The sequence below is a fragment of the Gopherus flavomarginatus genome, chromosome 15 (genome assembly GCF_025201925.1).
Source record: "Gopherus flavomarginatus isolate rGopFla2 chromosome 15, rGopFla2.mat.asm, whole genome shotgun sequence".
NCBI lineage: Eukaryota > Metazoa > Chordata > Testudines > Testudinidae > Gopherus > Gopherus flavomarginatus.
In genome coordinates this window covers 2,900,202-2,924,042 of record NC_066631.1, presented here as the reverse complement: position 1 = coordinate 2,924,042, position 23,841 = coordinate 2,900,202, and the positions used below count along the sequence as shown (strand labels likewise).

At 48.3% G+C, this 23,841-nt stretch overlaps 1 protein-coding gene across 4 annotated transcripts in view; it reads right to left on the bottom strand.

Moving 5' to 3' along the window:
• The window catches only part of AP1B1 (adaptor related protein complex 1 subunit beta 1), a 72,002-nt gene that overhangs the window by 24,813 nt on the left and 23,348 nt on the right, over positions 1-23,841 (bottom strand). For 2 of the 4 annotated variants that reach the window (XM_050923716.1, XM_050923719.1), the window contains exons 2-9: positions 21,579-21,641; positions 16,694-16,799; positions 13,158-13,293; positions 11,412-11,657; positions 7,844-8,034; positions 6,919-7,140; positions 3,266-3,386; positions 2,126-2,221 (exon numbers count right to left, since the gene is read on the bottom strand). In XM_050923716.1, coding sequence (XP_050779673.1) covers positions 2,126-2,221; positions 3,266-3,386; positions 6,919-7,140; positions 7,844-8,034; positions 11,412-11,657; positions 13,158-13,293; positions 16,694-16,799; positions 21,579-21,615 — 1,155 coding nt within the window. In that variant the 5' untranslated portion in view covers positions 21,616-21,641. Of the gene's footprint in view, positions 1-2,125; positions 2,222-3,265; positions 3,387-6,918; positions 7,141-7,843; positions 8,035-11,411; positions 11,658-13,157; positions 13,294-16,693; positions 16,800-21,578; positions 21,642-22,686; positions 22,843-23,718; positions 23,810-23,841 lie in introns of those variants that run through there. The other 2 variants (XM_050923717.1, XM_050923718.1) reach the window with 2 other exon arrangements.

The window sequence follows — 23,841 nt, the reverse complement described above, 5'->3', positions numbered from 1 at the left end:
TAGGTAAAATAAATAAGGTTTTTAAAATGTTAAATGAAGTTTCTTAAAAATTAAATTAAAATGCAGAGCCCCCTGGACCAGTGGCCAGGACCCAGGCAGTATGAGTGCCACTGAAAATCAGCTCGTGTGCCACCTTCAGCACACGTGCCATAGGTTGCCTACCCCTGGGCTAGGGGCTGAAGCCTCTCTATTGTTGTGTGACTGGCAAAGGCATTTGTGTAACTGCAGCTGGATGTGTCCCTGCCTGTGTAAATGCTTGTGTGAGTGCAGGACCAGGAGAGGTCTGCAACTTGTCAGAGTATCACAGTAAGGGAGCCCAGTCGGGTGAGACAGAAGGCTCAGCATTACTCCAATTCCAGGTTGCACTCCAGGGAAGTCCATCACAACTTCCCAGACTCCCTGCCTGCCATTTTCTTGCAGATCCTTGCTCCCCACCCTCCCATCACTAAGTCCCTGTTCTGTTAAAAATCCAAAATTTCAGGGAGCATTCTAGGGAAACTGATCAGAAACAGTGTTCCAAAGTTATCACCCAACAGATACATGCCTACAAGTTAAGTGCAGGGCCTTGCTTTGCTATGGCAGCGACTCCAGCCACATTAGGCAGAGCACTATGCTAAATGACACAAACAAGCAGAGCGTGTCCTGATCACTAGCAGGACAACTCATTTTAAACAGTTGTCCTATCTATGGGGAAAGAATATTAATCTTTTTTTCCATCTCACTTTTAACGCAAAATTTAAGCCTGAGCCACATAACATGTTGCCTATATGCAGCACTTACCAATAAATGACGTAGCCTGTTTATTTCTCATTTTTCTGTGCCAATAGAGGCTTCTTGTCCTGACTACCACAATGGTGATGGAAGACTCTGAAGTCTGCCAGACGTCTATGTTAAAGGCAGAGGCTGGGAGTCTATAATTTTATTAACATTGTTGATCTGAGATCATGGTGATAAGAAACGCTAGTTACCACTTTCTTAAGTCAACCGCAAGGGGAAAGTTCAAAAGCAGAGCCAAATATTGCACATGGTAAGAAGCTCAGCTCAGAAGAGGATCTCTCAGCTGCAGAATGATGGGATTTGTGTAGAGGGAGCTCCAAACAGGGCTAACTAGGTTCTCACTCAGACTCACACACCCACAGTGGATTTGAGTGAGGGAAGGCCAAATTAGCTCCAGTGATGCCTTGTTTAACAGTTTATCTCCAGCAAGGCTAGGTTGCGATCGCCAAGCTATTTCTCTGATTTGCTTTAGAGTATTTGGCCTTAATACACAATTTTACATCTGTCAAACCCAATTCATCCTGAATTTGTCTATAAATAGGTGGCTTAGAGACAACACAAGCCATGGGGAAGGGCCATCTGGAATTTCAGGAAGATTCAATAGTCCTTTCCTCCAAATTATTCCTGAGTGGGAACACCCAAGTGAAGGCTTAACTTAATCCCAAGACTCCTACAGTCTCTCAACAAGACAAACTGTTAGTCATTTGCTTCACTGATGAAGCTTATAAATACCTATTTCCCTGTCTGGTCTGTCGCAAGCAATAACCACTTTAGCACAGGGGCAAAAAGCCCAAGGATACAGCAGTACTAGAGCAGAAGCCTTGACAATTGAGACCAGTGAGCAGATAGATTAAATAAATTCCATGCCGCTCGGTAGAAATACTGATGGAAATCTCTCTCATGGAACAACTGCAGTCCCATCTCTCTCGAGCTTGTCTCAGCACTGAGAAAGCAAAAGCAGAGATTCCTCTAGATCTTGTTCCTTGAGGCTGCAAGTGCTCAGCACATCGAATGGAGGAGAGGGGGAGAGAGGACATATGGAATCAGTCATGGGACAATTAATTCAATCCAAATGTGAAGTTACACTTTTTTGCACCCTACTTCTGAATCTGGCCTCCTGCGGTTAAACTACGACTAAACACAGCACATGAGGAACAGTTGATGTGTGTGGGCACATCTAGAGGAACCATGTATGAAGATTACCCTTCCCCTCTCCCCCAGCTGGTGTAGCTTTGGTTTGTTAAGCAACTCAGGCTTGAATTTCTTGTTAAACTAACCACAGTCCCAGCTTTTCCCCCAAAAAAGAGCCTTCTCCTTGTCATGCTGGCCAATGCATCCTGCCACTCACCTCAACCTTGATGGCACAGCGGCCGATGGCTCGGACTGCCTTCCTCACGAAGTCCACATCCACTTCTGTTGCATACTCCTTCAGTTCAGCAAGCACCTGCCAGAGAGGGCAAAAAGGTGAGCCCTGTCCTGCCAGGAAGGAGTCACTGGAGCAGATGCCCCTGCCCTTTGCAGTAGAGGGCCAGGATCCCTCAAAAGGGATGTGATAATGGGCTCCTAAACATCCACAGGCTCTGGCTGACACAACATTCTTGACAGCATTGTGGTCTGCTGGCTTCCTAGAGACACAGTTTGACAATATTCTGAAGAGCTACACACTCTTAATATCTCATTAGCCACAATATTTATGAGTGAGGTGAAGTAAAACCCTCGCAGAATGCTAACCAGATATGGCTGCTTGACAAGGCTCCCCATCGGTGTTTAATGCTGGCTGAAAGCAAGGCGGCTTGCAGTGATACTCTTAGGCAATGGAATTAAACTGAGGTATGCATGTGCATAGGTAGGGCACAGATGTAAAGCAGAAGTTTCCACCTCTCCCACTGTGCTGATGCTGGTATGGGAGGTGAAGTGAGAGAGAAAAGGGATCCTTCTAGAACTTGCTTAGCTCTCTCAGCAGGCACTGGTCTGTAGAGAATGCTGGAAGGCAACAATGCTAGAGAACTCAGCCCCCACCCCTGAAACTGGTGCTGGACAAAGGGACTTTTACCAGAAGGCCAGTCCAGCCCTCCCTGGGGCCAAGACAGGGTTCTGCCCTTAGTCAGGCCAGTTTAAATATCGCCAACCCTGGGGTTTCTATCACTGCCCTTGGGAGACTACTCCCCAGTCTAAGGCCTGGAGCCAAAGACTGAACTGTTCCATTGGCTTCAGTGGGCTTAGGTCCAGACCCTAACAGAGCTCCCCATTACGAAATTCCCCCCCCCCCCCCCCCCAGTAATGTTGTCAATGCTTCAGTTTAATTTCACCCAGTCACCACTCCCTTCCCCCATTTCACTGGCCAGAACGAATCTTCTAGTCACAATTTACACCTTTCAGGTACTTGCAGATTGTTACACCAGGCCAAAGAGTGGGGAACAACTTTCCCACAGCCTGCCCCTTCCAGCAGGCACAAAGTGGGCTGGATCCCCTGGGGAGGAGGGCTGACCTGAGCAATGTTGGCCTGGGAAGCCAGGCGGATCATGATATCCAGTTTCTCCAGTTTAACGTAGATGGGGTCGTTGTACTTCACAAAAAACACTTTCATCTCATGCTTCAGGATTTCAGGCCTGGAGGGGGAGACAGGGGGTGTTAAATGACACTCAAACTCTCTACATTTTATCATGTGAGTCAGCAAAGAGCCATTTTAAAATCCAGTGCCAATTCCCCCTCCCACCATGTATTGAGGATGTCCGACATGCACCTGTGTCAACATAACTGCTTCCAGAACCTCATGGTGAGGTGAATGGGGAGTGACTCGGTGTTAGCCGCATGCTAACATCACCAGTCCCTCAAGTCTGAAGCAGCACACCCAGCTTGGATGGGAACATGGGATTTGCTAGATCAGGTCATTCATCTTTCAGGATCAATATCCTGCTTCTGGCAGTGGCAGAACCTGAATCTTTTGAGGTAAGTGACCCCTTCTCCCTTCTAATGCAGCTAGTGCAGCATTGTACAATGCAGCATGTGGGAGGGAGGCAGCAAGAGAAATATGCCCTGACCTCTGCAATCATCTGATGTCCTGAAACATAAAACTGATTCCTTTTTGAGTTAGCTAGAAGCACTGGTCACATACTGGAGCATAGAAAGGGCTGAAGAATTGACCAAGACCTTGTGACAAAGGATCTTAACCACAGATGGCTGCACAATAAAGCTTCCTGAAAGCCTTGAGAAGCACAGCATCCACCACAGGGAGAGTCGGATCTTGCTGGCCACTAGTAGGGCTGCCCAGAGGATTCAGGAGGCTTGGGGTCTTCGCTGGAGCAGGGGGGCCTTCCGCTTCGGGACCCACCGCCGAAGTGCCCCAAAGACCCACGGTGGTGCCCCCCACCGCCAAATTGCTGCCAAAGACCCAGCACTTCAGTGGCGGGTCCCGGGGCGGAAGGACCCCCCGCCCCCACTGACGAATTGCCGCCGAAGACCCGGAGCGGAAGAAGCTTTGGGGGCCCGGACCCCGCGACAGTCTTCTGAGGCCCCTGGAGTGAGTGAAGGACCCTGCTCCAGGGGGCCCGAAAAACTCATGGGGGCCCCTGCGGGGACTGGGGCAAATTGCCCCACTTGCTCCCCTCCTCCCCCGGGCGGCCCTGGCCACTAGGCTCTACCGCAGTATCAGTATGAATGAACAGCATGGAGCAGGGCTGGGAGGAGTATCACAATTGGGGGAAAAAAACAGCTATAAAGTTTGGAGATAGTTAATACAATTCCCCCCTCTCCTTCCCCAACACACTTTTCTTGAGGACAACAGGGTTATTTCTGCAGTAGCAGCTGCTTCTGGGGCTTGCACAAGGCAACATGAAAGGGTTGAGGATATAAAACTCTTGGGGACTTGTATGGCCACCATTACCTTAGCATCTGAGCTCAATCTTTAGGCCTTGTCTACATTACAGAGTTTTGTCAACAAAAGTTATGCCAACATACAGCAACTGCTTTAATTAAACTGCTGTTGCACGTCTACACTATACTCCTTGTGTCAGCAGAGCACAACCATACTAGCAGCTCTTACCCAGAGTGCACTGCTCTGTGTCAATGTAACTATCCCACTGTGCAACTGGTTGCACAGCACTTTGGGAAGGGTTTGCAATGCATCATGGGGCAGGTACAGCATCACATGATGCAGATTTCTGAATCCCATCATTCCATGGGCATCCTACTAGATTGCCTTGCCAGCTGCTTTTCAACTGCCATGTGTGGTGGAGAAAGTGTGTGTGACAGGGAGCATGTGTAAGTATGTGGGGGAGAGACAGAGTACATGTGTGTTGGGGGAGAGAGAGTCCAGACAGCAGCTGGAAACAACCAATCCTGAGGCAGGGGAGAGGGACACCCACCCCCATATCAGCCCCTGCCTCTACACAGCTTGACAGTCTCTCAGTCCTCACCCCTGAGGAGCAGCAGCCTGCTCTGCCTGCCACTTTGTTCCTAGTGCTGGGGAGAGCCGGATTCCAAATTAATGGTTCTGCGATTCCCTCCCAGTTCTCCCACATCCTCCTCAGCCCACAGACCAACGCAGTCCAGGCAAGAGAGCCTTTGCTGTTGTGCTGCTGGGAGCCACATGCTCAGCATATGAATTCTTCATGTTGAGGAATGTCAAAGCTTACTGGACCTTTGAAAGGCGAGGGTTGCATGCCTGCAGGGCAGCAGAGTTCGGAACAGTGAGTAGAATGGTCACAGTGGGCATTGTGGGATACTGGGGGAGGTCAGTTATGGTGACACAACAAATGGCAGCATCTACACTGATGCTTTCTCGCTTTAACTTTGCTGCCAAAAGCTATGCCTCTCACTGAGGTGGTTTTATTTGGTAGGCAAAACAGGAGAGTTTTGCTGCAAAAAATAGCATTGTAGCGTATATACCTTCCACTGGTTTTGTCAGCAAAAGGCAGACAAGGCCTTAGAGTATTTATGCACACCCCTGAGGTGGAGACATGCTATTAACTCCATTGCACAGATGGGGAATCCAGGCACAGAGACTGTGACTTGCCATGGAACATGAAGCCAGGTCTCCTGAGTGCTAGCCTGGTGCCCTAACCACTAGACCATCAGTTCTCTACAAACTGAGAATGGGACTGACTTTTAGTTTAACTACCTATTAGCTGATCTACCTTTCTCAGTTCTATTTGCTCTCCACTTCCAGAAGAAGCTTCTAATTTCAACATGCAATAATGGCAAGGAAAGAAATGTAAAGATCTGATCCGGACTCTCCCTTAACCACTGGCAGACAGAACTCACCATCTAGGTATGGTTTACATTGGCTGGTTAGTCTTGTAGAACTTGTAAGGAAGACGCTGTCTACGTATCTTAGCCTGTAATGCCCCATTGGGCATAGGCAGATTTTCATAGTTGCATGACACAGGAAAGGGCCCTTTCAGGTATTCCTTTATATGAAAAGGAACAGCTGCATTTTAAAGAGCAACACAAAAATGATTTTTTCCAAAATCATTAGACACATCTGATAAAGAATTTTACAGTTTTATCATATACAGTATAAAGCGTGAGAAGGCAACCAATAGTACACACTTCACTTGGAGGGTGACGCTTGTCTCTAAAGATATAGCTACACTGCAATCACAGGGTGTCATTAGAGCTTGTTTAGACCTAGCTTTGATCTGGCTAGTTCAGGTACCAGCGCAGTGAAGCCATGACAGTGTATGCTTTAGTGACTTCCCTGCTCCAGGCCCCGAGCTTGGCTATGCCCCCGTGAGCTGCAATGGCATCCTGTGATGGCAGTGTAGACAAATCCTTAGTTTGTAGTCCATTTCATTTCTTGATTCACAGAATCTCTGAGATTCCAACTCTGCCGAGGGAAGAGGGAGGATTCTATTGGGATTTAAAGCAAGCCCATGTCAATGATTCTCATCACTAGGAGTTCTGAAAGCTCAAGCTGTACATCTGTAACTCAACTATCATAATGGGGCTGGGCCACATATATTAGGTTCTGCTGTGCAGCTTCCAAAGTAGATTGTATTCATGGCATTAGATTGCTGGGTGGTTAAGGCCCCACTGCTGAGGTCTGAGCAGGGAGAGGGGTTTGCCTGAGGCCAGCCAGGCCTGGCATGGAGGAGCTGACTATGCCTCCTCACCCATCAGCATTAGACGGCTGCATCTCACCTCTTCTGCACGATGAGGTTGATGTTGCGGAGTGCCACATACTGCAGCTCAGGCTCTGCCGAGAGCAATGTGACCAGAGGAGGAGCCAATTTCTTCAGCAGGGTGCCATAATAATCCAGGTCCTTTGACAGCATCTCCATGAACTTCATGAGCACTTTCACTGCCGACAGGACCACGGCAGAGTTGGCATGGGACAGCCGGGGCGTCACCCGTTCACAGATGCTGGGAGGGGTGTGGGGAGAAGGGAGAAGAAAGGCAAATGCAAAGCAACTGGATAGAAAAGAGTTTTAACCCTTAAGGCAAACATTGCTAGTACCACCAAGGTTACAAGCTTCTGCCAGTATTTGGTTCACACTAGGGACTGCTTTCAACCATTTCTTTCATGCTCCGCTGTCCTGAAAGTAATCTGGGCTCACAGGACTGCTGGAGGGGCAAACCCAACAATGGATCAGTGACAGGGTCCCATCACCTCATTGCCAGTGCTGGTGAACTAACTCAGCCGGCAAAGAAAAGTATCTCATGCCACTTCTGAGCCATCATCTCAAGGTGACCTAGAAGCCAAAACAGACTCAGGAAGAAGCAGAGTTAAGGTCTCCTTGACAGAACAGAACAGCATAACAGTGGAGCCTCAGATGAAGAACAGGAAGGGATATGCCCCAGGGCACTAGTGATACTTGCTCCTTGCACTGGCTGGGGAATATAAACCAAAAAAGATGTTTTGGGGTCTCACTGGAAGGATGTGCTCTACATGGTCTAGTGTATAGGTCCCATGCAGCTTACAAGTCATTGGCCAATCAGCCTGATTTCTGGATCCCTAATGTCCAGATACCACAGCAACCCAACAGTGGGATCCCCGGCCCCTCCTCTCCCCCACCTCTGGGCCTTCCAACAGCAGGAGCCACAGCTTCCCCCTCGACCTCCTCACCTCTGGGCCTCCCGGTCATCTTTAGGCATGTAGTTAGCCAGACAGTCCAGGATGAAGATCTGGCCCCACTCTGTGCACTCATTCAGGGCCGTCAGCAGCTTGTTAATAGACTGGGGGTTCAGGTCCAGCAGGTTACTGCTTGGGTGAGACTCTGCTATTTCCGAAAGGGCTGCTACCGCATTAGCCACCACCTGAGAGAGGACAGGCAGGCAATTAACATCCATGTTGCACATTTAACACCTTCCCATTCATAGTCACATAGATGCAAGGAGGCAGTATTGCCTGGGGGACAGCAGATGGGGACCTGGGTGTCAGGAAACCCAGGTTCTATTTCTGGCTCTGCCAGGAGCTACCTGTGTTACTGCGGGTAACCTCTGCGCCCAAGTTCCTCCTTCCGCAAGCCAGGGGGCTTATCCACCTCTGTAAGCACTTAGGTCGCCTCAGCAAAAGACATTAAGAATTGCAGGGCATTATTGTGGCTTGGAACTGCTACTGGCACTACAGGGCGACCCAAAAGGCAGCCAAGAACACTGCACACTGCCAGGGAACCACAGCTCTTTGACCAAACGCTCGTTGGACAAGACACATTTGAATACCCTACATGAAAAAGCTTTAAGACACATGCTCCTCCGCGACTCTATCAGTGGCTTCACCATCACACCAGCCACAAGCAATTTCTTACACTACCACCAACCTGGGCTGCAGGGAAAAGTCAACTAGGGATAGGAAGACAGGGCTCATAACTGCATGGAACAGAACCTGAGGCAGATTTACAAGCCCCCCAGCTCCCTGAAAACAGACATACATCCTCGCCAACAGCACCTCTCAGAGACTCCAAATGACAACTGAGTGCCAACCCCCCTCACACAAATAAACATACACACAGGAGACCTGAGAGTAATTACTGTTAGCATGGTCCTGTGGCCCACATGGTAACCTCTTTAAATATTCAGTGTGCGCTGGTGAAGTGAAGCTGGAGTCAGACCCAGCCCTTCACCCTGGAGCTTGGAAGATGGGATCCTCCATTGTTCAGACACTGACCACAACACCTTTGCTCCCTAAACATTAATCTCCTTTGAAGCCATTGGCTCCCTGCTTGTGAGGTTTGCACAGCAATGCAGATGCTTAATTGGGTGGGTGGTAAGAGTTGACGGGCAGAAGAGAGAGGGGCGAGGGAGACATGGTGGTTAGTAGGGTTTGAAATACTCTCCAGCACCAAAGTCAGGGTTTTCTTTTAGAGAAAGAGGGAGATAAGAGGAAGGGGCAAGTCCACAAGTTATCAAGGATGTGACGAGTCTCCCCTGGAACCTGTAACACAGCGAAAGATGTTACAAACCTACCCGTGTTGCAGGGTTATTCACTCACTTCTGAGTCACCAGTTGCTGGCTAGCTGTAGTATTGGATTTTGGCATCAGTGCTGTGCTAGAGACCAGAACAGGGCTTGGCCATCAGCTAAAAACTCATCTGCTCATCCAGGCTTGAAAGAAAAAAACCTAAGGGGGAATTGTTTGCACTTACAGGCCAAACAGACTTGTCAATGCATTTCAGTGACACAAAAGTGCTTCTTGACTTTCTGCTGTAGTGCTCTCTTCAGGGCATAGGGGTTTGGAGAGAACAAGAAGGTTCGTTCCTCCATTAGGCCCTTCTGATTTCTGCAGTCAAAGTAATCCTGGCAGAGCAGAGAGGGAGGACACTGCACTCAGAGCTGGAAATGCTGCCATGGGCTGATCATGAGGAGAGAACCCAAATCCTGGGCATTGATGGGGAGCTCTGACACAATGCTGCAGGCCTAGCTGCTGCCAAGTCCCCTCACAAGAGGAAGCTCGATGTGGATGTTACATGGTTTTCATCTTGGCTAAGTAATACATCTGCCTACCTTTCATCTCAGCAGGATCCTAGAGCGCTTACCAACTATATACAGGCAGCCACCTCTGTGCTAGAGAGCAGCACCCAAATGGTCTGAAGCAGAGATGGGGAGGGAAATTTTGGCCAGTTAAGGCTAATTGCTACCCATAAGTGCAAAGGGTGCCCAAGCAGAGCAGACAGGCCCTTGATTGTAAAGGTTTCAGTTAAGACAGTTACATAGCTTCCGAAGGACAAATGGTTAAACTGACCTAGACAGGATTCCAAATCGTGGCTCCAGATTCCCTAGATGTTTCAGAGCCAATGCTCACTAAGCCACCCTGACTGGTATCCAGAACCCCAAAGCATGTTATGAACTAAGAGCCAGTGAGTTCACAAAGGAACTGATGAAATGCAGCCACCATTTTATGCCAGAGTCATTACACCAGAGCTTCCATTTCCCAAAACCCTAATTTCCTGGATGGCAGCTCGATGGTAACTGAACCCTTGCAAAGAATAGAGGCTAGAGCCACCAGATCACATGTAAGCGCTCTCCCCAGCCTCTTTACCTAGCCAGGAGATACACAGAAGAGATAACTTCTCTTGAGGAGTGTAAGGATGGAAGCAGCAGGGCTAAGACCTAACTAAAGAAAAAAGTGTAGCCCTTTGAGGCACAAGGAAGAAACTGACAGGCAGGAAGAGTCCCGCTGGCAGAGTGGGAGGAGACTGACTTTGACATATCCATAGCTTTTACAAGAATGCTCCTAAAACTAAACACATCTCTTGCCTAGTGCCAGTGCTCCATGCAGTTGCTCTGACAGACTGAAAAGGCATCAGACACAGACATGATGGTTCCAATATCACTCCCCTCTTGCCAGGCACTGCACCTATTCATGGCTACCTGTTGGGTTTTAGTCAAGGTGGCTGTGTTGGTGGCAATGACTACCCAGAAAGCAGTACCGGCATCAGAACCATTTCTGCACCATCAGCAGAGTTCTGTGACACAAGCCGTCACCTCTGCCCCCACAACAGCTTTAATGCACCTCCAAGCCCCATCTCTTAAACTTGTCTGGTTTTGCACAGACATGAGCGAGTGACATTTGCACAGAACACCTTGCAATGGAGAAGACTCGTTGCACCATCTACTCCATTCGTCTGTCAGGGCAGGCACTAACCACACAGGAGTCACTGGCTATTACAGTATCCATCTCCTTTCAGATTACCTCAAACTAGCAAGCAGGGCCTTCTCACCCGGGATGCACCTGGAAGGGCGGAATGGTTACCTGCTAACAAACAGCATACTGCAGAGGTAGTAAAAGGAAAGGAAGGCCAGGCCAGGCCAGGATTACAAGGGCAAGCAATGAGATCTGCACAGCTCTCACGAGAGGCTACCCCTAAATATTGTAGTGTAAGCAACGGGGGGGGGGGGGGGGGGGGGGGGGAAGAGGAGGGAGAGTCCACAGCGTCTGGAGGCTAAAGAAGCCTCCTTTGTACAATGGCATTTTCTAAGGACCACTGAAGAGATCTCAGCATACTCATGTTTTGGAAGATTCCCAAGTGCCCCTGGCTGAAGCAATGAATGCACAGAGCCATGCAGAGGTTTATGCTTGGATTAGTGGGAGAGGATAAGTGAGTGGGAAGAGCAACTGACCAAGTCTGGAGGAGAAGAGAGGAAGGGGGTGAAGACAGCATAGAGCAGCAAATGAAAGCCGAAAAGAACAATCACCATAGGGTTGGAATCTGAGATCAGGTCCTTCAATGTGTCCAGGAAACCTTGGTCCTCCACAAGCTGGGCATTGATGTCATGAAGCTTTGCCACGCAGACTGCTGCTGTCTTGCGCACGTAAGGGTCCTCGTCCTTCAGACACTTCCTCAGCGGCTCACAGAGATACTCAGTTATCTTATCTACCCGGATGCAGCCCATTGTGCGCACAGCCAGAGCACGGATAAGAGGGTTGGGATCCTCACAGTCCTACAGGGGTTAAAAAAGGATGTTAGATTCCTGACACTTCTTTGGGCCACAATTTTCAGGCTTGGGGGGGCTGCAGCTCTTAGTACATATTCAGGAACCAAAACAAAAGTGATTAGAATTCCAGTGGTGCCATGCATTGAGTGCTAAGATCAGGTCACTCACTTAGGTGCCTCAATATGGATTTAGGACTTCAGGAATGTGAGTTTGACAGCCTGGGCCACAGTGCAGATATTAACCCCTTAATGCTAGCTGTCTGCATGTGGACATCATTTCTCATTTAGATACCTGTTAGGTGTCACCTGAACACCAACTCTGCCAAGTGCTTACATACCTTCTGCAAAAGCCGTCAAGTGCAACTCTTTTCCTCACCTGTAAATCACCCCTACACAAAGGGTATTCGGCTTCCAGCATGAACTGGAACTAGCAAATCCAAAAGCATTTCAAATTCTGCTTTGGCAGCATCTTTGCTCCCAACACATTCTCATTCTGCAGCTGCAGACGCCTACAGCAAGGAGAACATGAAGACCTTCTCAGCTACAGCCATCCTTACTGGTGAACTCTGCTGATGGTCCAGGACAGACATTAGCCATGGGAGGCTTGTGGAGGGGACAGAACTTCCACAGTTTATGAGAGGATAACAGAAATACAAATGCCATGGAAGTATTTCTTCTGAGGTAAAATAAAGGCCAAGTTTAGCTTCTTCAGCCAGTGCTCATGTCCCAAGGAATTACAGCTGATTTACCTAAGACCAGAGAGGTAAGGCTGAGAAAGCCAACCTGCACCCTCTTCTTTGGAGCTGGTTAAGTGGCAATTCAGTTTGCAGGCTGCTCAGGCCCCATACTGTTCTCTCATCACAGCATTTGATGGGAGAACAGTACAGGGCCTGGGAAGCCTGGGTAGGATTGATGTGAGGGGCACACTCAGCGACTGAATTCCCACTCATAGGGAGATCCTTCCAGGTCAGGGTTAAGTTCTTAGGTGGAGTGGTGAAAAGGGAAGCCCAGGACTGAAGGAATATGGTGCACAAGTAAGGGTGAACTGGGTGATAGGTGTCCCGTTCAGGGGCGGCTCTAGGTATTTTGCCACCCCAAGCACGGCAGGCAGGCTGCCTTCAGCGGCTTGCCTGCGGGAGGTTCCCGGTCCTGCGGATTCAACGGCACGCCTGCGGGAGGTCTGCCGAAGCCGCGGGACCAGCGGACCCTCCGCAGGCAAGCCGCCGAAGGCAACCTGCCTGCCACCCTTGTAGCAACTGGCAGAGCGCCGCCCGTGGCTAGCTGCCCCAGGCACATGTTTGGTGTGCTGGTGCCTGGAGCTGCCCCGGTCCCATTTCCTCCTCCCCAAGAGCAATATTAAGCTCATTGAGAGGAGGGGGAGGAGGAGTGGAAATTCAGTCAGGGATTTTGCTGAATGACTTAGGTTCTGGATACACATGGCAAACCAAGCTTGAGCCCTCCACGACGCAGGTGTACGTGGCCACAGTAAGCAGCAATCCCATCTCACCTTTACGAAGGTGTTGACAGCCATAATAGCCATGTCTGGTTGGCTCTTGGCATAATTCATCAGGTACAGGTAGACCAGCTTCTTCAGCTCTAGGTTATCGGTCTGCATACAGTTCACCACGTCTGGGAAGAGTGCACTGAAACACAGAGTGCCAGCATAAACTACCCCAGTGCTACTGAGACAGGAGATGTGAGAGTTAGCTGGGGCATGTTCAACTTTCACCTCTATAACCAGAGGCATGCATGTGCCCAGCCACATATCACCTCCTCCGGCCCTCCCAGCTGCCACAGTATTTCCAAAACCTTTTAGGCAACTGTGAGACTCCACTGAGCTCTCTGAAGGAGCCATTCCAACATCTGGATTTCTTCATGGATCTCCACTAAGATAAGCTCAACGAAGCAGTCCCTAATGGATAAAGCTTGGGGTCATCTTCCTCACCCCAGAATGCTCTACCCTGGAATTTTGGTTGCAAAGTTGGTTCTCCAATTCCTTGAAAGCTGATCCAGTCTTAATAGACCTTCACTAAATTAAAGAAACCTACATCAATTGTACGTAAGATAGCCAAGGAAACTTTTAGTGGCTTTTGGAATCTCCCTCAGATCATCTTCAGACAGCTGTACAGTTCTGTAGCACATACAGAAGAGAGTGGACATCAAATACACATTTTGTCCTCTATTTAAAGCCACACTCCTTGTTCAACCTCTGTTCTTTCCCTACTATGCTCCAGGCTAATTGCTTAGCAGCTATTCCCTTTAGAGACTTGTTCATTGGCAGGCTCCCTTTTAAAAGCATTTGTTGATTCATTCTGGGACTTTGTCCTCACTTTTATAGTCATTAGCCATTTCCCCTTTTTTTACCCTCCTTCCCCTAAAAACTTGTTTCATGTTCTTATATAAAAGATCTAGAAAACCATTTATCAGTGACTCCTGCAATTAGAATCAGTCTACACTATGAGACTGACCAGGTTAAAGCTGCGTTGTGGACTATGTCACATACATTTTTTAAAAGAACCATGGTTAAGTGTGGAGACTTGCTTTTCCTCCACCTGCAGCCATGTTGAGCACCCAAGCTTCAACACAGCCAATTTCACAGTGAAGTATAAATTCTTTTAAGAGCTAAACTATGTGTTGAACAAAGTCCTTTACCACAAGTAATCATCCAATGGCTGTTCAGACATGACAGCACACTCAGTCAAAAAGACTGTGTGGTCACATCTTTCCACAGTGTTGACGGGAAACTTTATTGCATCAAAAGACAGAATAGAAAAAGCGAGACAGCAGACACTTCACTTTATACAGCATCCTTCTTATCAGGAACACAGCTTCACAAGGACAGCACTGAATTCCAGAGCTGTAACAATTCCCTAATAGAGTGCAGCTAGAAAAAGATGTCTATGATCCTAGTGAATGAGTGAAAATATTCTAGAGCTGCAAGAATGCATGATACGTTGTATGGAGAAATAGCCCTGTGTAAGAGCCCATTGACAGCTTCAGAGCTGGGTGAATGGGCAATTGTGTTATTAATACAGCAGAGCCCAGATCCACTTGATTGTTAGTGAGTTTTCCCTTGCAATGATGTTACATCTAAAAAAGCTAGTCAGGCCACCAAGTCTAAAGCAGAATGAGGCTAGAACAATTCAGGAGTGAATCTGGGCAGGTGGCGGGGGGGGGAGGGGGGGGGGGGAGGGAGAATACTCAGACACCTAACTCAAAAAAATCAGTCAAGGTCAGAGATTGCTGGACTTACTTGGCCAGTTCTCATTGTTTTAAAGCTAACATGCATGCCCTAGCAAATCAGCTGAATAGTAATACGGTGCAATCTGTGGGGTGAGATCAGTTAAGGGGGAACGCATACATATGGAATATAGCAGTGATTTGGTATCCGCCAGACAGTAAACATTTACTGTGTTAAAAGCCATTCTTAAATTGCTGTCATGCTCTCCACTGATGGGAATGGATTCTCAAGCTACCATTGTTCTGATACTGCCCAGCCATTTGATGAGGCGCAACAAAGCTTTGAGGAAGCAGAACCCTTCATGAGCACAGGAAATGGATCTTCAAAGTGCTCACACAAACATATTTCTTCAGTTGACTTAATCTCTATTAACACTTGATGAAGTTCCAGAATCTAAGACTTTGAGGCTCCCAGCATTCCCCTGAATTCAAATGGATTCTGCTTGAAACCGTACTCTGCATTCGTGTGTCAAGAAGGTAGCTTCCCTTCAGAGGAATCAGTCATTATTTATCTCAGACTTCAGGGAAACTTCACTCTGGTTAGATGTAGGGATCAGACTCTGGCTAGACACCTGCTCCCTATGCGCCTCACTTACTTCACACAGACACATCCTTCCCTCCCTTTCTGTACTTTGTAGCTCCCAGGCCAGGAACCCTCCATCCAATCCTTACATCCTGCTCCTTCAAATGCACCCTCCTCACTCTCCTAGACTGTCTTCCTGGGTCTCGCACTGGCCTCTCTTCATGGCACAGACTAGGTCTATGGGAAGTGCCATGTAAACTAATGATGCTGGGGGCCCTGCCTGGTGGCCTGACCCTTGGGTTCTAGTCACAGCTCTGCTACTGACTCAGTGTGCAAGACTGGACAAGTCACTTAAATATTCTGTTCCTGTTTCCCACATCTGTAAAATGGGAACAGTGCTTTAGCCACCTTTATAAAGCACACATCTAACACTGAAGGGTGCTAGGTGGTTGTCCTGTTACTAGCTAGACCTAGAAGCTGATCTCTCTCATAACCTTGAATGCATGCTTTTAAAAAGGTGCATATGGATGTGTGAGAGACCAAGGTCACCACTGCTAAAAAAGGAAGTGGCAGAAGCACCATTTAGGCATACAGCCTGTGGAGGGAGGGAGGGAGGCCGTATATCTTTAACACAACTGCCTGATGGGGTAAAAGGGAGAGGAAAATAGAAGAGTTCAGCTTAATATTTTATTCTTGGCTCATCATAACAAGATCATCATCTATGAAACAAAGATCTGTCCTCTGTCAAAAGGGGCTTGTTTGCCTTTTATAAATGGTTAAATTTAAGAAAGCAGCAATAATTCCAATAAACTAATCTGGAAGCCAGCCCAGTCCTCCTTTAGCTAAATTACTACTAAAAACAAGTCAAGTTTGCTGGCTGATGGGCTACTTGACCTGAATATATCGTTCATCTTCCAGAGCAGAGGCTGCAGTGACAGGCAAGCTCTCACTCAGCTCTCACACAAGGCAAAAGGGTAACTGACTTGCAGACCACCCACAGAGCCAAAAGGAGTCTTCTGTCATGGAAACGGAGGCTGATCTCAAGAAGCCATAGGCCCCATTATGCAACATTCGGTCTTGATCCAAGGAGCTTTGTTGTTGGGACCTGTAGTTTACATGGGCTGCTATAATCTACTCACTTAATACACATTAGGTGCAGCTCTCAGGTTCTGGGCAAGCTCCCAGTGCATTCCTGTAGCTGGGTATAGTTTGGGCACTCCTAACCCCACAGCAATAGATGGCATCCCAAAAGCATCTCTACTCTGTGCATAGCAGCGCACCTGACATCTTTGCCAACAGTCATGGAGGCGATCACCTTCTTCACCGCCTCTTTCTTCTTCTCCTTCTTGTCACTGTTCAACTCTGCCTTCAACTCAAAGATCTCCCCTGGAGAGAAAGAAATTCAGGAGTTAACATTCCCTGCCCTGACAGATTAGGGCAAGCAGTAGGTTTTGGTAGAAAGGTACAGTCAGTTGCTTAGATGAATGCTCCATTTTAATTACCCACAGGAATTGAAAGCAATTGCTTGCCTGTTTCTATTAAATGAAGGCAAAGAGCTCTTTTTGACCCAGGCTAGCAAGGGAGCCCAGCCAGTGGAGTAACATCTCAAGATGCCACATTCAGTAAAGGCCTTAGCTTCACCTGGAACACAGCCACAGCCAAGCTACTCTTCTCCATCAGGCACTCGGCACTTCCTGGGCCAATGAGAGTTTACAATAACTTGGCAGAAAGCAGCTGGCCAGTGGAGCGGGAGCACAACGCACTAACCAGCTCATGGGATGAGAGTTTAAGGTTTGGGCTCGATAGCTCCCTGAGGCTGGGACTGCCTCAGAATCTGTGTGCTCAGAGAGCACCGCTTGCATTTGCCAGTTCCCCACTGGCTAACTCAGAATCGGTGTCAGTGGGATCCAGGAGAGGCACCTAGTTGGAAGCAAAATCAAACCCAATGGAGGAAGAAGTAGAGGGGGGAATATATCAGGATCCTGTTACAGTTGAAGCTAGACAAATTCAAACTGGAAACAAGGTGTAAATTTCTACCAATGAGCGTAATCAACCCGTGGAACAATTTGCCAAAGATTGTGGTGGATTCTCTATCACTGGCCATTTTTAAATCAAGATTTGATTTTTGTTTTTAAAGATATGCTTAACCAAGAATTATTGTGGGGCTGTTCTCTGGCCTGCGTTAGTCAGGAGGTGAGACTAGATGATCACAATGAACCTTTCTGGCCTGCCCATCTATGAATCAGACCTAGTGTTTCCTCTACAAAAAGAGGATCTGCAAGGGGGAACTTGGCAATAGCCAATGGGCAGCTCTTCACTGACCTTCCCCTTCAGCTCATTGAAATACACACCATAGTAACTCTTCGGTCAGTATTGTTTCATGTGTGCAGAAATGGGAACTGCCAACACTTTCAGAAGGGAACAGAGGGTGTTGAAATTTCACTGTGGCGTCTAGGAATCTGTGTTTCTCTAGCACCAACTATCTAGTGATCTCAAAGCACATTAGGGAATTAAGCATCAACATCTTTGTGCAAGAGGTATTATCCCAGTTCTTCAGAAGGGGAAACTGAGGTGAACAGACAAAATCTAACTTCACAAGGGCTACAACCCAGGCAAGGCATGAAAAATCCATTCACCACTGGAGAGAATCTATGAACAGAGGAGGGGTGGCAGAGGAAAGCACTACACCATCAGTTACTGCAGAATTCAAGTTCTCATTGTAAATAAAAGGTTTCTAGGGATCATGTTGTTAAGAACACTCTCTGAACCTGACCTGCCCAGAACTGGCTGCCTGAGTCTGTCTGGTAGACATAGCCCTGCGGTGGGTATTCCAGAATCTCTCCCAGCCCAGTAACTATACAAGGCTGTACTTTCTACCAACGTGTTATCCCTGAGCTTCAATGCCCACCCAACCTTTCCTCTGCTGCATTAGGTCAATTACTGCTTGTCTGGTAAGTTCTGCAAAGCTTGAATCCACTCTTCCTGAGTCCGTCCTAAGTCATAACTGACGCGAAGGCTTATCTCCAGTAGCAGAACTGCCCCCACATGATCAGAGAGCGCCAGTCCTACACTGACAGCAAGAGCATTCTGAGAACACAGTCCCCAGACTAAGGCAGGAGATGGTTGCCAATGGTTTGCTGGGTGCCAGCTCACACTCTCCTCCACAGTTTTGCAGGAGTGGCGTTTCCGAGACAACATGCTCAGCTCTCACATGGCTACGTGCAGTGGTCTGACTAAGGAGCGCTAGACCATTCGTTTCTGATTAGCTGTCCATCTCCCATAGAGCCACACACTGGTGCTAGCTGACAGGTGGCAAAAGTAGCAAGGATACAAGTCTCTATTTTCCTACTCATCCAACCCAGCCTGACAGCACCGTGTGCTCTGGGTCCTGAGGTCTCTCTACCAGCTCATTCTTCAGCAAAGAGTAACAGGCAATGCCAAACTCTACAGGATGGAAACAGGGGACAGGGATTGGATTAGGCATGTGGAAGATTGCGCAGGGGAGGGGATGTGATCTAGAACAGTGGTCTCCAAAGTGGGATGTGCAAGACAATCCATTGGGGGACACGGCAGGAGGAGCACCGCCGGGGGGGGGGCGGGGCTGGAGGAAGGAGGGAAGGAGCAAGCAGGGAAGCTGCCTTGCCCCCTGCAGGCAGGGCCACCCAGAACACAGGGGCTTTAGAGGCTGCAGGGCCCCGGGCTAAGGGGGCCCCGGGCCTCCAGCTCTAAAGCCACTTTCGAAATGTGGCCCCGAGTCCCCTGGTCTATGGAGGAGCAGGGGCAGCCGCACAGCCAGTGGCTGGAAAGAAGCAGCGCTTTCCCCTTCAAAGCCGGCTGGAGGGAAGCGGCACTTTGAAGGGGAAAGCGGCGCTTCTCTCTGGCCACTGGCTGCCCTGCTCCTCCGGAGTCCTCTGGTCTGTGCTCGCAGGGTCGCATTCCAAAAGGGGCTTTAGAGCTGCAGGCCAGGCCCCCGGGGCCCCCTTTAGCCCAGGGCCCTGCAGCCCCTAAAGTCTCTGCATTCCAGGTGGCCCGCCCGGGGGGGGGAGGGGGAAGAGAAGGGGGAGCTCCCAGAATCGTGGCCATGGAGGCGGTGCCGCACTGCGCAGAGCCTCCTGCACCAAAGAGGAGCTGCCCCAGGTAAGTGCTCTGCCCCTCCTGCCTGCCCAGCCCTGAGCCTCCTCCCCCACCTCCACCCTGAGCACCCTCCCACACCCTAACCCCCTCCCAGACCCAGCACCCCACCCTGAGCCTCCTCCCACACCCAGCACCCCACTCTGAGCACCCTCCTACACCCTAAACCTAATCCAGACCTTCAAATCGCTGTATCAAAGCGTTAAATCAAGATTTTCAGAAATAATGAAGCATATTCAATCACATTGCTCTCACTAAATTAATACATTATTAATAAAAAAGGTTTTTTGTACTGTTAAATACAATAAAAATTTAAAAAATATTGTTTATTTCATCTTTATCTCATCCTTTAATTTCTATTTTTTGTAGGTTTTATAATGTACATAATATATTAGTATAGTAGTACATGTGTATAAATTATACACAAATAAATACATATATTAGGGGTGCGTGCTCAAAAATTTTTAACTGATAGGGGTGCGTGATCAAAAAAGTTTGGAGACCACTGATCTAGAACATTCATTGTGGCTCAGAGTCCACTGACTCAAAATTCAGAGTCAGAGGACACTGACACACCATTGTCCCCACACATCCACCATCACAAAATGGTGCAGTCATATGCACTAGGTACAAATGTGCAGAGCCGCCTGGGGGGGGGGGGGGAAAGTGGGGCAATTTGCCCTAGGCCACGGGCCCCACACGAGAGTTTGGGGCCCCTGAGCAGGGTCTTTCACTTGCTCCAGGGCCCCTGGAAAACTCTCACAGGGCCCAGGGCGCCTGGAGCTTCTTCTGCTCCGGGTCTTTGGCGGTAATTCTGCAGCGGGGAGGTCCTTCCACCCTGGGACCCACCGCCGAAGAGCTGGGTCTTCGGTTGTAATTTGGCAGCGCGGCCGCCTGCCATGGGTCTTTGGGGCTCTTCGACAGCAGGTCCTGGAGCAGAAGGATCCCCCGCCGCCAAATTACTGCCCAAGCAGGGGTCCCCCAGCCGCTGAGGACCCCAGGCCCCCTGAATCCTCTGGGCGGCCCTGAAAATGTGTATGCAACTAAGGCCACAGCAACAGAAAGAATATGCTATTGTCACAGGGTAAAAGGCCATTTTGTTGCTATCAATGTTTCACTGGGATCACAGCTCCTAAGCCCTCTTTTTAACTCAACCTTCCACTTTTCACTGACAAGGGGTTAATTACAGCCTCTGGTGGAGGGATGGAACAGTAAGACACTTGACTCCACTCATTTACATTATTTCCTTGGTTTGGCAGATACTTAAATTTAGCACCCTGAGAGCCACCTGCACTGCTGCTTCAGTGGTTAGTGAAGGTTTCAGGCCTATGGGGATTTTCTGCCAAATCATTTTAACAAGCGCATTAAAGAAACAGGCCATCTGCAAGGGCCACTCTGACAGCTGCACTGATGGGTGTTACTAAGCTGCAAAAGCTGATAAAAGAACAGTTAAAAGGCTTGTCTCGGTTCACTGCCAGGCCACTGAGCTGGGTGCAAACTGCTTTTGCCACTCAGGAGCTAGAATATTATCTGGAATCTGTCAGGGGTTCAGAAGCCTGAATGATGGGTAGTTTTGTCTGCAGCTAATGAGCAAGTTACCAACCCCACCCGCATGCACAGCACTCCCTCAACTGTTCACAAAATGGAGATCCTGCAGCTCTCACTCAAAGGATGGGAGAGAACTGCACACATGCCAGTCATCTAGCTTAGCACACTGCATGCAAGCAGGAACAGAGTTATTAAAAGCTTTTAACCATTAACCAATTTCTTTCCCCTCCTCTTCCTACTATATAGTTCCTGTAACTAAAAATTCCTTCTGCATCTGAATCTTTAGGATGGCAAACACTGAAGTGAGATGGGGGCAATTGCTAATTAGAACTCTGGAGGTTCCCCAATTTGGGAACAGAGTCAGACCCACCCCTCACTGCAGAAATGAGCAGGACTTGCGCTAACAATCCCATGCAGAGGCATCCTCCTTGGGAAAGGAGAGATGTTGGGAAGCATGAGTAAAGCAGCCCGCGCAGGCACTGTTACCTTTCTTTGTGGTGGTGAAGTACTTGGAGTCTGTCATTTTGGCCCCTGGTTTGCAGTTCGTCTCTGAGGAGAGAGAGAGAGAAAAAATGCTGACACCTGGATAACCCCCTTGCTTTTCTGTTGAAGCAGCGACAGCAGAGGAAGCACTGGGAGGAAAAAACAAGAGGGGAAAGAAACTCTGCTCTCCCTCAGGAAAAGCAACAAGAACATGAGCACGGAGCAGGGTGCATCTCTTCCAGAAAGGACAGGGAGACACACATGTGGCAGGGTGCCTAGGTACTCCTAACCCTCAGAGGAGGGTCAGTGAAGTAGGTCGCAGTGTATTTCTCCCCTCTCCCTCCAAAAAAGGGCAGTGAAGGAAAGCTAGTGTGTCATTACCCCAGCTGGCCCATTTTGGTGGCTCCCCAGCTGGACTGGATGGTAATGGTAATCACTGCTGCTACCCCAGTTCAAATCCAATGTGCCTCAATACCAGCCTGCAGTTCAGCAGAGTGACTGGGCAGTGGTGATGGGGAGACATCCACCACACAGCCCATCCCAACTGGCGTTAACTGGCCCTCTTATCAAAAGCCTCAGAGAACTGGACTGAAGAGATTCAACTCCTCCTCCCCCTCAGTTCAGGGTGTAGGCACATCAATGGGGCATTGTGGGAGGGAAGTTTGTACTGCCTGTGCTGTGCTTATTCTGTGGACAAACAAGCATTTCTGCATCCAGTGCTGTCATGTTAGCACTTTTCATGAACAAAACACAACCTGAGGCTCTTAGACAAACTGCTGCATTGCAAAGCTTTATGGGGCACATTAGCCAAACCAGTCTCAGAGTAGCAAGTGAAGGAGGGAGCACTGTTCCTTTAAGTTCAAACATGCAGTACTCAGCCAAGCTCTTTAGGCCACATTATATAATCCCAAACAGCTGAGGTCAAGTATCAGGGGTAGCCATGTTAGTCTGTATCCACAAGAAACAACAAGGAGTCCAGTGGCACCTTAAAGACTAACAGATTTATTTTGGCATAAGCTTTCATGGGTAAAAAACCCCACTTCTTCGGATGCATGGAGTGAAAGTTACAGATGCAGGCATTATATACTGACATATGAAGAGAAGGGAGTACGTCACAAGTGGAGAACCAGTGTTGACAGGGCCAATTCAGTCTGGCAGCAGTCCAATACCTAAGCAGTGGGTGGCCTTTTTAGAAGGTTGGGAAATTCCAGACTGGTCTCTTTTTCTGTGGTATTTTACTAATCCTTCAACTGCAAGTTTGTCCATGTTCTTACAGGGTTTTCAGGAGTCCCTCAATACACTAGATAAATAGAATTTAGGGCGGCACTGCCAAATTAGGTTGGTTCCACAAAAAAAGAGTTTTTATTAATACATTTTTCCTCAGGATTTTCTTTTTTCAAATTTAAAACATGACTTAAGTGTAACTTCCACTCCTGGGGGAATTCTGCACCAAAAAAACCACAAAAATTCTGCACACAAAATTTTATTTATCAGTAACACCACAACATAAATCACACTGGTTTCATAAGAATGGCCATATTGGGTCAGACCTAAGGTCCATCTAGCCCAGTGTCCTGTCTTCAGACAGTGGCCAGTGCCAAGTGACACAGAGGGAATGAACAGAGCAGGTAATCATCAAGTGATCCATCCCCTGTCGCCCATTCCCAGTTTCTGGAAAACAGAGGCTAGGGACGCCATTGATGGACTTTATTTATTTTGGTAATTTATTTAAACTGCAATACAATGGATGGAGAATGGGAGTGGAGAGCATTGGGGAAAATCCTCAAACCTCCTTGCCTAACAGTAATGTAGCTAGATTTGACCCTGCATTTCTAGTTATTAGTCAACAAATATATGCAGCCATACGCTCAGTGTTACATCATAAGCAACTGAAGCAGTGAGGGCTGGGGAATCAAACTCACAATTTATATTGGCTACTGACCATCTCCAGAAAGGTCAATAGCAAACAGTTCACGGAGCACATTTTGATAGAAATGTTTTCAGTTCAAAAATTTAGACCAGTTCTAATCACTAAAGCCCCATAAGCATTTAAGGCCACACTGTCCTTTACATCACTCTGGCAATATAAAGGAGCCTTGATTTACATCTTTACGGGTTGCTCTAGGTGCCCGAACCAACTCGCCTGCTCTACCGGGGAGGGGCACGTGACTGCTCTTGCAGCTTTCCCTTTGCTTTCCTGTCACAAGTCTTTTTCTGCAGGGAAGCAAAGAAATCTGTGGAGGAGAATTGCCCAAGAAGTAAACTT